Source organism: Epinephelus fuscoguttatus, linkage group LG20 (assembly GCF_011397635.1).
Source record: "Epinephelus fuscoguttatus linkage group LG20, E.fuscoguttatus.final_Chr_v1".
Classification (NCBI taxonomy): domain Eukaryota; kingdom Metazoa; phylum Chordata; class Actinopteri; order Perciformes; family Serranidae; genus Epinephelus; species Epinephelus fuscoguttatus.
In genome coordinates, this window is record NC_064771.1 from 25,255,269 (window position 1) to 25,272,048 (window position 16,780).

The window sequence follows — 16,780 nt, forward strand, 5'->3', positions numbered from 1 at the left end:
ACAGCTTGTGACTTTGTTTAAAGCCTCAGAAAGAAACTTCTCACAAATCCTTAAAACTTTATTCCAACACTTTTCTTTAAAAAATAAGTACCTTCAACTCTCAATCACTCTGCATGATATGCTCATTATTGAGAGTGTACTGTATGAACTCATGACTGGGTTTTCAAGGAATAGAGACACAAACACAAGAAAAATGTCTACATAGTAGGCCTACAGTATCTATCAATATTGATTCACAATGCCACTTAAATACTGTTTATACCGAGCTAAATCTAATCTGGTGTCGAATGAGACATCCGCATCACTGCGTCTTCCACAAACTGAAGATAATATCCTCACTAACTAACGAGACATCTGTGCTTTCTTTGACCCCGAGCTCCATGAGAGGAACCAACGCTGGTTTACGAGGCCTTCTGTCGGGCAATTATTTGTCATGATTGGGCAGTTGATGTTTCATTAGTCGGCAGCATCGTCAACATGTGTTTCCATCTGTGTCTACATGTCTGCATGCCAGTATTAATTCAATCAAATCACAAAGAAAATAATTTTCGAGAACAAAGAAACTTCATTCACTACTTCTTCTGGGTTCAGTGATATTCATACAAATATCAGTAAATATACCATATATATTTATTGTTTACCTTAGTGCAGTACAAACGTAATGCAGTGAAGTCCCATTTCTTGGCCTGTGAGGAGTTGTACTTCAGTATTGCATTCTGTAACACAAAAATATCAATAATCATATTAAATTGAGATGAAAATCTACAAATTTAAATTGTCGTTTTAAGTCAGAATTACGATATACATGTATTAACTCAACAAACAAGCTGTCAAAATATCAAAATTCTGAGAGACTGTGCCACTTTGTTTCTTGGCTTATGGTGCCATCTTATGGCATAATCTAGTAACAGCAACTACAGTGCGCCTGTGAAGTTTCATGAAAAGAAATGCATTATGTCTTGTCAGTAAAAGGACACAGAGTTGAAACTTACCCTCAGCTCAAATGGACTCGTAAATTCCTTGTTTAAAGCTTCCTTGATCAGCTCCCACCGACTCTTATTCTGTAGTTCCAGTGTTTCCTGTGGAAGGACACGTTTTGTTAGGTCTCTGCAGGATGAACTCAGCTCAGCTTTTCATATGCAAAGAATAACAATGCTGCGTCATAATTTGCATTCAATATTTTGGCCCTCAATGTGTTTCACTCATGCACACAGAGATTTGAGACAAGAAAAATAGATGTAAATATTTGCTCTGAAACATTACAGTTCCATGTATATGCATCATAGCTTGTAGAAACTCAGCAGTCTTACGTGAAGGTATATATGTGAACATTTTAAAACAAAATAAATATTACAGTGCTCATCCTCTCACCCTAATTGGTAGCAGTAATACACTTAATATGCCTTCATTCAGGCTTATAATAGCACTCAACTCAACTAAGATTAATTTATAAAGCGCATTTAAAAACAACTCATGTCGACCAAAGTCAGGTACACAGCTTGCACATTTAGAGACACAACACACAGGCACGCATCAGGGAAAACCACATCAGGGGGACTGAAACGCGAATGAATAAAAGTAGGTTTTGAGCCTGGACTTAAACGAGTTATGCTGTTCCACAGTTTGAGGGCAGACACAGCAAAGGCACGATCTGGGTCTGGGATGTAGGATGGGACCAGATCATTAAGGGTTTTGTACACACACAAGAGAACCTTAAAGTCAATTCTGAACTTCACAGGCAGCCAGTGGAGAGAGGCCAAAGCAGGTATGATGTGGTCTCTGCTCACTGTTTATGTGATCCATATTGAACCACAGGTGTACAGTCTGTGCAATTAAAAGGCTAGTAAATATCTTAATGTGACATTTAAACAACACTTTAACATATCCATTACTACAACTGCTTTTTATACTGACAGATCTATAAACACTTGGATCATTACCTCATCCTGTACAGGAAACAGGTTGCTACTGGAACAGGGCATCTTGACATGGACATCATCCCAGGTATCCCTAAACTTTGTAGGATATGGAACAGGAACTTTACCACTCTGAAGAAGGTCGGTCTGTCAATGGGAGTCAGTGAAACAAATGGCATTATTATAATTTTTCTGAAAGTCATTATAAAAATATTTTCTTGGATTGATCATCTAATTACTGTATGTTTCAATGATGTAGAAAAAACTGCTCACACCCTTATCATCACAGTGTGCTGGCCAGGAACGTCCTTCAGTGGAGGAAGCGGTCCGCCACATTCTGGCATTCTCTTTAGCTCACTAATTGGCGTCCCCAGCCATTTGACATCAGGCTTGACAACAGCAGATGTGGCTTCCTTGTCTGCATCTGGTTTGTCTGGAGACTTATTCGGCCTGCCCCGTCTCACAGGTACACCTGGTGATGAGGTCCCTGCAAAGAAGTCTGTTATTTTGGCATTGTGCTTGACGGAGCTCTCTGATGAGTCTGTCTCCATTTCTTCTTTCTCTAATCCATCATAATTGTGGGACGGTGGCTGTGTTAGCCCACTCCCTGCAGGGTCCTTGGAAGCTGGTGACACAGGATTGTACTCATCCAGGCCCTGTGGTGTCAAAGGTTGTGTTTCTTCATCCGAGTCAGACACAGCAGGCTTTTCAGCATTTTGCCGCTCCTGAACCTGAGCTGACGTGCTCTGTGAGGCACTGTCATCAGCCATCTCGACATCTTCTTGGGTTTGGCACACTTCAGCTGTACTTTTTTGGGGCTTCACCAACCATCGTTCAAGAGTGCTTCTGAACTTCTGTTGCGGTCTGGGGCCAATTCTTTGATGGCAACCTTTTGTCTTAACACCTCGCAGTCGGTCTGCTCCAGTCTTTGGCCATATGTCCATCTTTGTGTCTGTGTTGTTTTGCCTCCTTTCTTGATCTACTGTATTATTATCTCTGCTCTGAATACATAAAGATGAGACTGAAGAAGAAAAACACAGTTTAACAAAGAAGCAAATACATAAATGAAGCCAATAACTTCTGTGAGATAAACTCAAAAGAAAGAAAAATATGATTTCTAACCAAGTTACCTTGGGAAGAAGATGGAGGGGACGTTGGGGCACTCATATCAACCCTAAGTCTCTTTGCTAAAGGTTCAAAGTCTGTCAGCGCAGTCATTCTACAAAGGAAGAAGCAAAACATTAGACATCCACATTAATTAGAGACAGAGTTGCTTCTTGGCAGTTTAAACATGAAAAGACACAAAATGTATACTCACAATACAACCTGAGCTGACACCAAGATTGAGGCGTTATTTGCTCTTGTCCAGACTTGTTTCGTGGGCAGCCCTTTCTTCAGTAGGTGAGCAAGTCTTAAAAAATGGTACGCAGCCATACATGACGCTATCTAACAATTCCTAAAAAGCACATGCCGGTGCTTTGACGTTAGTTTGTAGGGGCATAACATCAACTTACTTATCCGTGTTGCTAATTGGCTAACTAATGAGCGCTCGCCTGTACCTAATGCTGAACGAAATGCTGCGTTTATCTTGTAATATAAACCAAGCTTTTACCTTAGGTCGCAGTTTGTTGTTGTCCAACAATAGCGTGACACACTATCCAGAAACGACTGTCAACAAACCATTAGCTAGCTTACATGCTAGCTAGCTTTGGAGTTCAACAGCTCCTTAAAACAACCGAGAAATAATTGTGAATAGCGCCAGACACTTGAGCACGCATCTTGTAAACTCACAGCTTCCTATTAAAAATAACCTAAACGTACACTATGACAATATTTGTTGGTTTTTGGTTAGTGTTAAGACGCAGAGTAGTACTTCTGGCTGTCACTGAACCTAGCAACAACAGTGCAGCTCTTCCGCGCGCCAGTGACGTACAACTGTTGAAATAACGCGAGATTTCCAACAGCAGTTCTCAACGTTTATAATGGCTACGACGATTTTACTGTAGAAAAGTTAGTTTTTAAGAAATTCTGATTCAGGCACGGTCTAAAAAAATGTCCGACTTTGTTGTAGATTTACTGTCATTTTAATATTAACAACAATTAAGTCTGCTATTATGAATAAAAGAATGTCAGAGGACGGGAACACACCCGCTTGAGACAGTTGCTAATGACGCCAATAGTATGCCTCCAATAGTGACGCAGGTATAGTTTAACCGTAAGCTAACACTCGCATAACATTAGCATATGGTTACGTGTTACAGACATAGGTTACAGAATGGGAAATACTCCGACAAATATTTAGTTTTGTCACTCCACCTTTGCAGTTTGTTTTCACAAGCCACCTGTCGCAAGCCACACCCATCACGACTCACCTGAACAGCAGAAGGAAGCAAAGGCACAAGCCCTGCATTCATTAATAGCAGGCATAACGTAACGTTAACCGTGAGGGTAATGGGGAAATAACCGTGGTACTTTAACCAGGATCATGGTCAGGAAATACATCTTAGTCGCTGTTTTTTTGCTGTCTTGCGTTTCTGGGATTGACAACAAAGGTGAGGTTGAATAGTCTTTCGATGGAGGTGAAAATAAGCGTGTTCCTTGTCCGTTTTCTTGTTGTAAAGCGACACAAGGGATCCTAACTCCTCAGGAAGAATCCTTAATATTAAACATTTCATTGCCTTTTTGTATGTGGTTGAATTATTTGTGGGTGCTTTGTGTCGTGACGGAAATGGCATTAGAAAACTACAGGATACCTTTCTTTATGTTTACAGTTTCTCTATGTATTCACCTTTGTTCCAGACATTTTCAATGGGCTTTCATTAAAACTTTCAAAGTACTCCATTGTAAATCCTCAGCTGATTCACAGATGGACAAGGAGCATCAACAGCCAACCAAAAGAGGTAGGTAACAACCCTGATTAACTCTTTTTAAATGACATTGTGATATGACATCATCAAAAATGCTTTGGTTTTACCCATTTTAGGAGGATGGAGAGGAGACAGTGTCATATGCTGTCAACATAAACAACAGAAAACACCTGCTTCACCTAAAAAAGAACAGGTATGCACAGAGTTAATTAAGTGTTACTGACATTGCTGTAACTCCTTTAAACATCCTGTCTGTTTTTCTCTTCTTATCAGAGACTTTCTACACCCAAACTTTGTTCAGTATTCACGTGACGCCAACGATAACCACAAGCCATCATATCCAAAACTGCACGTAAGCTGTCACTCATTCATTCCGGTTTATTAGCCTGGTTTGAACTTCAACCCACAATCCTGTTTACACCATTTATTTCCCCCTCAGGTGCACTGCTATTACCACGGAGAGGTGGAAGGATATGAGGATTCATTGGTGGCGCTCAGCACATGCTCTGGCCTCAGGTGTGAACATCTCTCTTGCTGTTTCTGGTTCCTCTTTTAGGTGATATATGAGCTAGAGCTGGGCACTGATTCAGTATTTGCATTCCTTGAGTGGAAATGTGTCATGATCATATGATCGGATCGTGCTATCATTCCACAGTACTTTGCCATCCAAAATTAATGATCTAGACAATCCAGATAATTTTTAATCACCAAAGACATTTTTTCCCCACTTAAAGGTCCAGTGTATAACATTTAGAGTAATTCCGTGGCATCTACCGGAGAGGATCGCAGATTTTATTCAGCTGAAACTTCCTGGTTAGATTTCCTTCCGTGTTGATTGTTCAAAGGTTTTTAGTGGCAGCTGAATTTTCAGCAGAGGTCTCTTCTTCTTCAAAACAAACAGACCAGGCGATAAAAACTGCTCAAAACACTGAATAAAGCATTTTCAAGTTGCAAATCAGTGTTTCTTTGATGCTGTTTGGCACACTAGCCTAGCACCTGCTTATGTGTGCTCACCTTTTTTCTCTGATAACAGAATCCAGACATTCGGAGGGTTTTTACGGGGAGCTGTATTATCTGCAGAGGTCTCTTCCTCTCCAAAACAAACACAACGCCCTGTTAACTACGGCGGCCAATGTGAAAACGCGAATGACCCTACCGAGGAGCTAGTGTTTGGTTTGTCCGCTCTTGGCTGTAGTAAGATTAGAGGTTAGCGTTTAATTTGTACTCCGATGAATACACTGTCCCTAAAACAAAATATTCCTGCAAGTAATTATTAACACAGTTTCATCTCATATCATGTAAAGTAGGCTACTTCATTTACGGTTCTTGTGATGTCCATCATAATAAACAACCCTGCCATTTTCACATGAATGCACTCTTTGCTGGAGAGGAAAACGTAGAGTTGGCTGAACTAGTTGATAGCCAGCTTCGGACACTGGTTATCCCGACAGCCAACGTTAGGATTAATCAAGCCAGATAACGAAAATATCCTGGGTAAGTTGAACTGACCTCAGGTGATTTAAACCGGTAAAAACACTGAATAAAGCAGCTTTACGTTTAAATGAAGTGTATTTCCGACACTGTTCTTCCTGGCAGGGACTGCTAACTATGGTGGCCAATGCAAAAATGTGAATGTCTCTATGTAGAGCCACTGTTTGGTTTGTCTGATCTGGGCTACTGTAGAAACACGGCGGTGCAACATGGCGATCTCTGTAGATGAGAACCTGCTCCCTATGTAGATATAAAGGGCTCATTCTAAGGTAATGAAAACACTAAGATTCTTATTTTTGGGGCATTATACACTGAATGAAATATACTTATTATATTATTTTCCATTTCTGCCAATATATTCCCCTAAATCCCACACACTGGACCTTTAATATGAGGAAGTGTATTGGGTTTATTGGTTACAAAATTGATTATGTAAGGTCATGCCAAGGTGTGGGTTTGCAGTACCACACCCAGGCTTTGGCACAAAAGCATTTATCGAACGGCTTTGCACTACTTTTCTGTAGGGGTGTGATCGTCCTTGGAAATGAGACATACGGACTTGAGCCTGTGCCACGGTCTGCCACCAATGAGCACCTTCTGTACCTCCTGAAGGACAGTGAGTCGGGGCCTGTCCGTTGCGGGGTCGTCAGTGAGGCTGCGTCAACGCAAAGCCACGAACCCTTTGAGCCTGGACAATCCCTGACTTCACTGCTGCGGGTTAGGATGCCCCACCACGTTTACCTGAGCGTATATTTATAGTGTGAGCTGGTTTTGAAATGGAAAGTGGCAGAGAATGTCAATGACTGCTTGTCCGTCTTCTCTGTTTGTTGTTTAAACAGAGGAAGCGCAATTTACCTCAAACCAGTTATGTGGAGTTGGCGCTTGTGGTCGATAATCTCAGGGTGAGTGTGTTCGTCTGTTTGTGAATTCAGTGGTGGTGAGTGAGAATGAATTGGCTGCAACAGGTTTGACTAGATCCAGATAAATGAGCATTTATTGTACTTAATGACTCATCAGCCTTGTAGCAGTTTATAAGGAAAAATCTTTCTCCTTTAAATGTTGCAGTATGCTGTGGAATATAGTGCCAAAAATAACCAGTCTATCATAACTGCATGATCCTTCATGATATTTTGTTTATACAGTATAATCATAAGGAACAAAATGAGACGGCGGTACGAGAGGAAATGGTGGAACTGGCTAATCTACTGGATGGGGTGAGATTTCAAGTTGTTCTACATAATTCTAATATTACTTTTGTTCCACTGCCACCCCATGCTTTATAATCATTTATTTTATGTTGCATTCTAGTATTACAAGAAGCTGAATATCCGTGTGGTGCTGGTGGGCCTGGTTATTTTTAAGGATAGTAATCCCTTCAGTGTGGAAGGCGGTGCAGGAGAGGTGCTGGGAAGGTTTGTCAAGTGGAGGAAGAGTACTCTGTTACCAAAGATCAGGAATGACATCGGTCAACTCATTGTGTAAGTAGCATGTTCTTTGTCTTGTTCTCTGAGTTTTATGATGACGCTGAAGTTTGTGACTCGTCCCTTGGTCCTGTTGTTTCTCAGTGGTCGTCCCAGTGCATATGAGGGAGCTGTTCTGGGTATGGCCTTCGTGGGCACAGTCTGCTCCCCAGCGCACGCAGGAGGAATCAACGTGGTGAGTCCAACACCCTTTTCACTCCTTACACCAGCTGACACCTTGGTGCTTTGGCAGTATGAGCTTTTGCGCAGAAACTGATACTGTCTGCATTATTCATGGCAGGTGCCATAAATGCAGCTCATTCTCGCATGCTCTAAGTAACACAGGAGTCAAACAGGTTCGACCAGATCTCACTCTTTGAAGCACCATGACAAGGCATTTTGGTTTGGTCAGTTGAATTCCTAAGATTCTTTTGCCCTGTGGTGCTTTACAGTGCTTTGATTTCATTTTCACAACAGGGTTCCCATGGTCATGGAAAACCTATCAAAAAAGTCATGCAATTATTAACACCTTCAAAGTTTTGGAAAAGTTATGGAATTTTGTTGTGTGCAGTAAAATTAATTACTATAGTGATCTTCAATGGATACCTTGCACACAATGTAACATAATGGCAAATTTATTTTCTGTAGCTTTTGACTCAGTGTACCTCTAAAATGCCTCAATGCATAAAGTTTTATCTAGCATCACATATAGTTCTTTATTTTTTCCCCGTGTTTCATCTCTTCCTTTTTGTATGCCAGCTAGCTGTAATTATGTTTAAATAGAGTTTGAATCTGATATGTTTGAATAACGGCGAGTAAGTGGAGCAAGAATAATAATGTCGTGACGGAGTGGTTGAGCCATACACTGTAAAAACCATTAACGTAGCAACCGTGATGTGACCCATTGGTTTGAAGCCTTAAGGTTTGGCATTTCTGTCGTCACCATCTTGGGTTTTTTTGGAGCCAGAACAAAACCATAATTGGGTGAGAAGGTGGAGCTGTGGAGGTTGATCTGACTGAGAAGCCAAGGACTCTCTTGGCAGACAGCCTGTCACTCAAAGCCACCAACCTGTAATTATGCGTAACTCTAAGCCTTAATGAAATATAAAAGGGTGTCAGGAGAGAAAGTAGCTATAGAAACCCAAACTATTTTTGTACCAGGCTGCAAACATGTTTATTTCTGCTGTAAAGTTGGACATTTCAAACATGGGGGTCTATGGGGATTGACTGGCTTCTGGAGCCAGCCTCAAGTGGCCATTCGAGGAACTGCAGTTTTTGGCACTTAGGTTGCCATTATCAAATTTGAGACGTCGACATGTTCAGCCCAGGGCGTCCAAGTGTCACTGGAAGCTGCAGTGCACTCTGGGAGTTCTACTGCTCCATGACTGCATACCACATTCTATAATATAATTAACATTTGGAGTAAAGTGTACAATACAGTTCTTTTATGTTATATGTTGTGAATGGCCATGGAAACTTCATTCTGGGTCCTTAAAAAGTCTGAAATTTCAATTGTGTAAATGTGTTTTCAGCCTCAGTTTATGCACGAAACAGTATGGCAGCCAATTCCTGCTCACAATCTCTGGTATTACAGCTAAACAGTGTATTAAAATATGTTTCTGAAGACATTTTAGGCTAGAAATAGGCAGAATCTTGATTTGTATTTGATCAGCACTGCTGATAGAAACACTCTTGAAATTCACATGTAGCCAAAATTGTTTTTTGTATTTATTTTGATAATATTGATGAATAAGAGTTCAGGATCATATTTAGATATATTAACTATCGATAATGTTAACACTGAATGCACTGGGTGTGTTTCCACAGTACGGCAATGACAACCTGGCTATTGCCTCCACTGTGGTGGCTCATGAGATGGGCCATAACCTGGGCATGAATCACGACAACGGGCGCTGCACCTGCGATGGAAAAAGCTGCATCATGGGCGCTGCTGGGTAACACATCTTCTACAAAATATGTCTTAACCTCATGACATGAAGTAATAAAGCAGTAGTTAAATTCCTGCAGTACTTAAATGCAGTGTATAGTACATTCTGTATCTTTTACAGCCACAGTGTCGTACACAGGCTGTGTCTTTCTACTGAAATTAATTTGACAACAAAAGATTGTCAGAGATTGTTCTGTAGAGTTGAGGCCTATCCAAATAGATGTTTAATTAATGGTTTATCCTGCCACCCTGTAGTGGTTCCCCCACTTTTAGCAGCTGCAGTGAACAAGACTTTGAGAAGCTGGTCATTCGAGGAGGAGGCTTGTGTCTGAAAAACCAGCCGTCCCCGTCAGATGTGATTGGAGTCGCTGAATGTGGCAATGGCCGGCTGGACAAAGGAGAGCAATGTGACTGTGGCAAACCAGAGGTAGAGTACTGCATGCCAGACACACACACACACACACACACACACACACACACACACACACACACAAAGTTTGTGATTACATGCAGACCAGTATTTTGAATATGAAAACAGACTCTTTCAATTTTTCTGTCTTTTGAATGTGGTGGTAAGCATAATGTTTCTCTGTTTCCATTTTGTACAGGAATGCGACAATAAATGCTGTAATGCTGCCACCTGCACATTTACATCTGGGTCGGCTTGTGCTCAGGGAGAGTGCTGCGACAACTGTCAGGTCAGCATTATGGTGGACCTCAGGTCAGAGTTAGCAGCAGTAAATAACTAATTAAAACCTAATTTATCTAAAGAATGAACACTTGGTGGTTATTTGACGTGTACTTTGAGTTTTTAGTTTGGCCCATGTCCCATCCACTAACATGGAGGGGGCAGGGTTTATGACCTACGCTAGAGACAGCCAGGTGTTTTGGCTTTACTTTTGGGGAGCTGTCATGTCATCTGTCTTTATTATACAATCTATGTTTATGACTGCATTAAGTGAAGGCAATAGATTGTATTTGGGAAAAAAATTCTTTTCTCTTTTAAAAGAAACCAGTGGGTCGTCTTTGTTGTTCGTATGTGACTGGTTTGTGTTTTAGATCATGGTTTCCGGAGCACCATGCAGAAAGTCTGTCAACACCTGTGATCTTTCTGAATACTGTAATGGCAAAAATGCATCCTGTCCTGAGGACTTCTATGTCATGGACGGCCTGCCCTGTCAGGACGGTCAAGCTGCTGCGTACTGCTATGAGGGCCGATGCCAGACGTACGATTACCAGTGCAAACATCTCTTTGCACCAGGTACATTCAGTAATGCTTGTTACAAAGATTCGCAGCTAAATCTGTTTCTGAAAAATGCTAACTAGACACTCCAGTTAAAAATACATCTTTACATTAACATTTTATCTTGGATATTATGTCTCCCTTGGGCAGATCCAGCAACCAAGGCAGCAGATATTTGTTTCCAGAATGCAAACACAAGGGGAAACCAATTTGGAAACTGTGGAACCAACGGCAAAACCTTCATCAGATGTACTGTAGCGTAAGTACCCTAGTTTTTAATTACTGAGGGATGATGTAATGTGTGTAATTCTCAGGAAAACTGCAACACAAACATATTCTACATCTTGATCACAGGATCAGTGGCACCAAAACCAAAAGCTATAACTGAATTTCAGAAATTCAATTATGCTGATGACGTATGGATCCATATAGCACAGTTAGGTGATTCACTGTTCTTCAAATAGGTCTGTTGTCCTTTTTTCTTACAAAGACAAACTTGCAGCTTTATTTTGAAGGAGTGCATTGATTGTGAGGACCAAAGCACTTATGGGAACAAGCCCTCTGAAGTTTAGGGGAGACTCATGGATACCCATAGAAGGCATTTTCATTTAGATATCATAAGCTCAAACGACCTTTTGGAAAATGGCCATGCTAATTTTGGAGCATTATTTAGCCTGTTTCCTGACAAGCTATGCCAACATGGTTGATACCTAGCATCAAAATGCGCACCCCACAGCATCTTAAAGACAGTAATGTCAGCCTTCAGTTATTTTTGGCCAGTGGGGGGGGTACAGCAATTATATTGGGGGGCCATGGCCTCCCCTTGAAGGCGCCACTGCACAGGGTTGAAACTCCTAAATCATGTATTACGAACCACATCCACTCAGGGCCCAGTTATTGAAATCGTTTGGGATCGTTTGAGTTTTTTTCACCCCAACATTTAAGTCATTAACAGCTGTGGGAATTGACTGTGTTCTCTTAATCCTCCACTGCAGAAACTCCATGTGTGGAAAGTTGCAGTGTGTTAACGTGGACCTCGACACCCCCCCGTCTGGTGCCCAAGTCAGTGTGGAAGAAGTTCAAGGGTCAAGGTGTATTAACGCACACTTCAACCTTGGCACCGACGTGCAGGATCCCGGCTACATCAACAATGGCAGCCCTTGTGGGAAAGGAAAGGTAAGCAGACAAAGTATTTTAAGGAGTGCACACGCCAAAGAGAAGGAATGTAACCTGTAACTGATGTGATTATACTTGTTCCTGGAAAGTACTGTCATTGTGAAAGTGAAAATAATGTTGCCATTATTCTTCTCTGTCAGACCTGCATAGACTTTCAGTGTGTGAACGCCTCCTTTCTGCTGCCCAACTTGGACTGTAGTGCCCAGACCACCTGCAACAACCAAGGGGTGAGTCTGCATTTTCTTTTCTCTTCGTACTCAGTTACCAGCCAGTGATGACAAGTCTGACTTTGCCCCTGTAATGTTGTCTTCAGGTGTGTAATGACCAGGGGCACTGCCACTGTAAGAACGGGTGGGCCCCGCCTAACTGCGACAAGTCAGGGCGAGGTGGCAGCATAGACAGCGGTCCTGCTCAGATAGGTGGGTTTACTTTTACTTTTCAAGACAAAGCACACAGAAAGTCAAAGGCACCATACCTTATACAGTTCACCTAATGTCACACTCTTGAGCTCTGAATGGGGCAACATATGGAAATCAGCCATGATGATCTCTAAATGCATCACTAGGTACAAAGTAATCTAATACAGTGGTCCTTTATTAGGCTTCATGTTACTCATGTATTAATCATTTTGTTCTCTGCTGGCATGACTTTAGTGCTGGTGGTTCCTTATTACATGTCTTGTTATTGCGCCAAGATGTCAAAGTGTATTGGTCTTAGATTGTCTAACTAAAATGGGAGGAGCTTGTAAATGTGTGTCCTTTTTTTGTGACAACTGGTTATCCAATCAACTACACACCATAGACTATATAAAATAATAGATGTAGCCACTTTGTTGTCAGCCATCAGTTTGAGTACTCCTGCTTTGAATCCTCGGGTTCAACGTTTTGGTGTCGCCATCTTTGATTTTTTTGGAGTGACCGAGAGAGTGGAGCTACCCTGTAGCTAGCTGCTAGCTTGGTTAAGACTGCATTTACAGCTATAATTAACTGTGAATCAGTTTAATTCAATTCAACAGGACTTTATTTATCTCAAATTAAATTTGTGTGCCAGAGAAGGCTTCAAATTATGGTAAAACTAAGTACAGTAACTAGGGATGCACCAAAATGAAAATTTGTGGCTGAAGCTGAATAATATTAAATGCTTGGCCGAATACCGAATGCCGAATGCCGTTTTTTTAGTTTTTCATTAGTTTTAGCAGATGAACCCCCTCCAGATTAGTGTTGTCACGGTACCAAATTGGGATTCACGGTACGATACCAGTGAAAGTATCACAGTTCTGAGTAGTATCACAATACCACAGGGAAAATGAGGCAGATGTGTCTTTTGTCATTTATAAAAAGATAAATCACTTTTCTATAATACATCAATGATATTTCAATGGAATAAATTACTTATTGACTTATTCATACTTCAAAAACAGCATCAATAAGTGATTAACATAGAGGGGATCAAAATAAAATAAATAAATAAAATAAAAATCAACCAGCCACCCTCCTCCCCTGACAAGTAAAGAACAGTCCCTAAAGTGCGGTGAGGTTTGTGGGCCGTTACCTGCCACAAAGTGTCAACAAGTTATTCACGTGGAGCCGGACTTCTCCATTGCCAGTAAGCTGTTATCATGCCCCGCCGAATTTGACAGGAATACATTCCTGTCTGTGTCTGTGACCCCCGTTCAACCCACAACCGGCGGGATTTGCTGTTTCGTTTGTACTGCTGGTTGAAATCTGTACTCACACAGCATGCTGAATGATTTATTTTGCCCACACAAAACTATTTTTAGTCACAAATGCGAGAGCGGTGACGGACGGAGTAAAATATCGCCACACTGCCGACATTTTACTCCATCCGTCACCGCACGCTGTTTGATTGCATTATCAAAACACGCCACTATTATTCGGCCTTGCTTTTCACTTATTCCACCGAATACCGAATGTGTGTTTTTTTGCAATATTCGGCTGAATATATTCGGTTACCGAATATTCGGTGCATCCCTAACATTAACCACAGTTTTAATGATTCGCAGAGTACCAATAGGAATGACCAGTGGTTTCCCCAGGTCAGGGTCACTCACTGGGCCCAGTGTAATAACAATAGATTATTAAATATCTGGCAAAATATGCAAATATACAAGATAGAAGTGTTTTCTAGTAGCAAAGGCAAAAACCAGTGCCTAACAGAGTAACAATAGGGGTATAATAAGTACCAGAGTTACTAAAATGAACTAAAATGGTGGAAAAACTGACTGCACCTGCTAATGCTAATGCTAATGCTAATGCTAATATTCTCTACAGAAAACCGGATTAAAACCATTGAAACAAAATGTACTCTTTAGAAAAATTGAATATCTGAATCCTTAGAAGGTCATTTAGTGCAACCAAATGCTGAACAAGACTTTTTTGGTCCACCAAAACGTTGTAATTAACTTTCATAAACTGAAAGCACAGTGAATTAGCAACAGCTACAGCTACACCTAAACTCTGTGGGTCTGGGGTTACACCATGGTTACATTAGCCAACCAGTGTTGCGCCTGGGGTAGCAACTTGTCATGAGGGGCACCCATCTTTCACTCAAAGCAACCATACCCTTAATAATCCATAACTTTAAGTCTTAATTATTTTTAAATGGGTGAGTTACATAAAAAAAAATCACTCCTCGTCCAGTGGTCATGAAAGAGGAAATTAGCTATAGAGGCCAAAACTGTTTTTGTACCAGCTTTATTTCTGCTGTAAAATTGGGCATTTCCTTGGGGATTGACTTGCTCTTCTCGAGAAAGCTTTAAGCAGCCATATCTGAGGCCAGGCAATCGGCCTGTTCCAAACAGGCATGTTTTGAATGGTCACTGTACTAACTTTAATTATACTGAGGATGTATCATTAAAAAAATTCTGTTGACCATAATCACATCACGTAATATCACAAGACACAATATTTCATTTCATCTCATTTTGCTTTAGTTATCGCAGTTGTTTGCTTGATAAACCACCATAAAACGCATCCTTGGACTTCAGCATGGATTTTACGTAATGAGTCCCAGTTACGAGCCTACTCAGCCTCTTAGCGGCTTTTTTATTGATAGTAGTTGCTACAACTGGTAAACATCTTCTCAGGCTGTGATGCCTCACATTGTGAACTAGAATCATGTATTTTAGCTGTTTTATGAGCAATAGTTATACAGTAAATCAAAGTTGTCTTCTCTGCGTCCTGTTTCCACTCCTGATGCATTCATATATGTTAAGTTTGTCATGTCTTGTGTTTGAGAAGAAAAACTTCATAGCAAAAGGCACTGCAAAAACAGCAAATCACTGTTGTTATTGTAGGTAATCCGCCAGGTACACAAGTTGATTGTTGCAGTTACTGTACCGTAGTGTTTCTTACTGACACATGACCTTTTTCTACCTCAGATTACTCCCTCAGGAACGGCCTGTTGATCTTCTTCCTGTTGGTGGTTCCTGTTCTGGTCCTTGTCATTCTGGGGCTGCTCTTCGTCTTCAGGAGAGACTCTCTGGACCCGTGCATAAAAGGAGCCAGGCGCCTCAAGTAAACATCAACTCACATTAAAAATATACTGATAGATACTTTAAAGGCAATGTTTTTGATGGAAAGATGATTAAAGCTTTCTTCTTTTTAGGTCACGTAATGCTGGAAATGCAAATCGGCAGTCAAACAGCAATGTTCAGACAAGTGTCACCACTCAGCCTCCAGTACAGGCTCCTTCACAGGGGGTAAATTGTTGTTTTTATAATGATCATCGCAGCAGGGGAGGCAGGGCAATGTTGGATTACAGAAGATGTACATGTGTTTTCAGCATGGCAGATTTTAAGTTGTTTTTCTTCTAATTCCAGCCTGGACATCCAGGAGCTACCACAGTCCCGATCTCTGGGTATGAATTTTTATGTTTTATCTACCATATCGTCCTCAAACACACAAGCAAACCTGTATAACCAGTTTAACCGTATTTGGACACCATCTGTCAGTTTCAGGTATGGAGAACTGGATTATTGGAATGCAGATGAAAGCGGTGCTCCTGCAAAACCAGCAGCTCCAAAGCAAGGACCCGGAGTACCCAAACCCATCCCGCAGAAGGAGCCACCAATCTGATTCTCCTTTTATACAAAGTATCGTCAGTTGTATTGTGAATGTACGGAGTTTACCACAGCTCAACACTGTATGAAGAGACAATCTGAAAACACTGTGATAACAACAGACTCACTTTGATTTGTTGCAAGCACCTTTTTTTTTTTTAAAGGCAGACTGTAATGCTGTGGTGGTGGACGAGGCTGGTGTAAATATTTATTGGAATATGTGTGTTTTATTAGATTCCTGTTTATCACTCATCAACACATGCACATAAAATATTTTTAAAAAATATTACCAAACTTTTTGTATTTTGTGTTAATATGTAGTAAAATATTTTAAAATGTTTGATTTCATGGATGTTAATTGTAATGAAGAAATGGATCAGGTAATAGGTTTCAAGCTCATGGGGCTCATGGGAACTGTAGTAAAGCTGCTGTTCTATCAGCGTAGCCCTTGTTTGTTTCACACTGACGTAGGTGTCAGAAATTTGCATGAAGCAGTGACTTCGCTTTTTGCTTTTGCACTGAGTTGGTTAAAGAGTTGTGGAAATTACCTTGACATTAACCTCTCCTTCCCTGCTCCTCTTTCATGTGTGTTTTGGCA

At 41.0% G+C, this 16,780-nt stretch overlaps 2 protein-coding genes across 2 annotated transcripts in view; one reads left to right on the top strand and one right to left on the bottom strand.

The window, feature by feature from the left end:
* The window catches only part of LOC125881084 (poly(ADP-ribose) glycohydrolase-like), a 32,699-nt gene extending 28,739 nt beyond the window's left edge, over positions 1-3,960 (bottom strand). The window contains exons 1-6 of the mRNA XM_049564044.1: positions 3,235-3,960; positions 3,047-3,135; positions 2,192-2,937; positions 1,941-2,063; positions 993-1,079; positions 642-716 (exon numbers count right to left, since the gene is read on the bottom strand). Coding sequence (XP_049420001.1) covers positions 642-716; positions 993-1,079; positions 1,941-2,063; positions 2,192-2,937; positions 3,047-3,135; positions 3,235-3,350 — 1,236 coding nt within the window. The 5' untranslated portion in view covers positions 3,351-3,960. The remainder of the gene's footprint in view (positions 1-641; positions 717-992; positions 1,080-1,940; positions 2,064-2,191; positions 2,938-3,046; positions 3,136-3,234) is intronic.
* Positions 3,961-4,268: 308 nt separating this feature from the next.
* On the top strand, positions 4,269-16,476 carry zgc:174164 (uncharacterized protein LOC570656 homolog). The gene is made up of 22 exons (XM_049564043.1): positions 4,269-4,468; positions 4,716-4,816; positions 4,900-4,976; positions 5,057-5,135; positions 5,223-5,299; positions 6,799-6,991; positions 7,114-7,176; positions 7,417-7,488; positions 7,583-7,752; positions 7,840-7,930; positions 9,562-9,689; positions 9,938-10,109; positions 10,291-10,380; positions 10,742-10,943; positions 11,076-11,184; positions 11,921-12,101; positions 12,242-12,328; positions 12,415-12,520; positions 15,502-15,637; positions 15,729-15,822; positions 15,943-15,980; positions 16,075-16,476. Exons 1-22 carry the CDS (start codon positions 4,402-4,404, stop codon positions 16,196-16,198), a joined length of 2,457 nt encoding a protein of 818 aa, XP_049420000.1. The 5' UTR covers positions 4,269-4,401; the 3' UTR covers positions 16,199-16,476.
* The last annotated feature ends 304 nt before the right edge of the window (positions 16,477-16,780 follow it).

Bases quoted from the DNA above. Each gene is read 5' to 3' on its own strand.
- zgc:174164 (XM_049564043.1), top strand. From the start codon at position 4,402: ATGGTCAGGAAATACATCTTAGTCGCTGTTTTTTTGCTGTCTTGCGTT. The intron at 4,469-4,715 runs GTGAGGTTGAAT...CCTTTGTTCCAG, and splicing joins TTCTGGGATTGACAACAAAG to ACATTTTCAATGGGCTTTCA. The intron at 12,521-15,501 runs GTGGGTTTACTT...TTTCTACCTCAG, and splicing joins CAGCGGTCCTGCTCAGATAG to ATTACTCCCTCAGGAACGGC.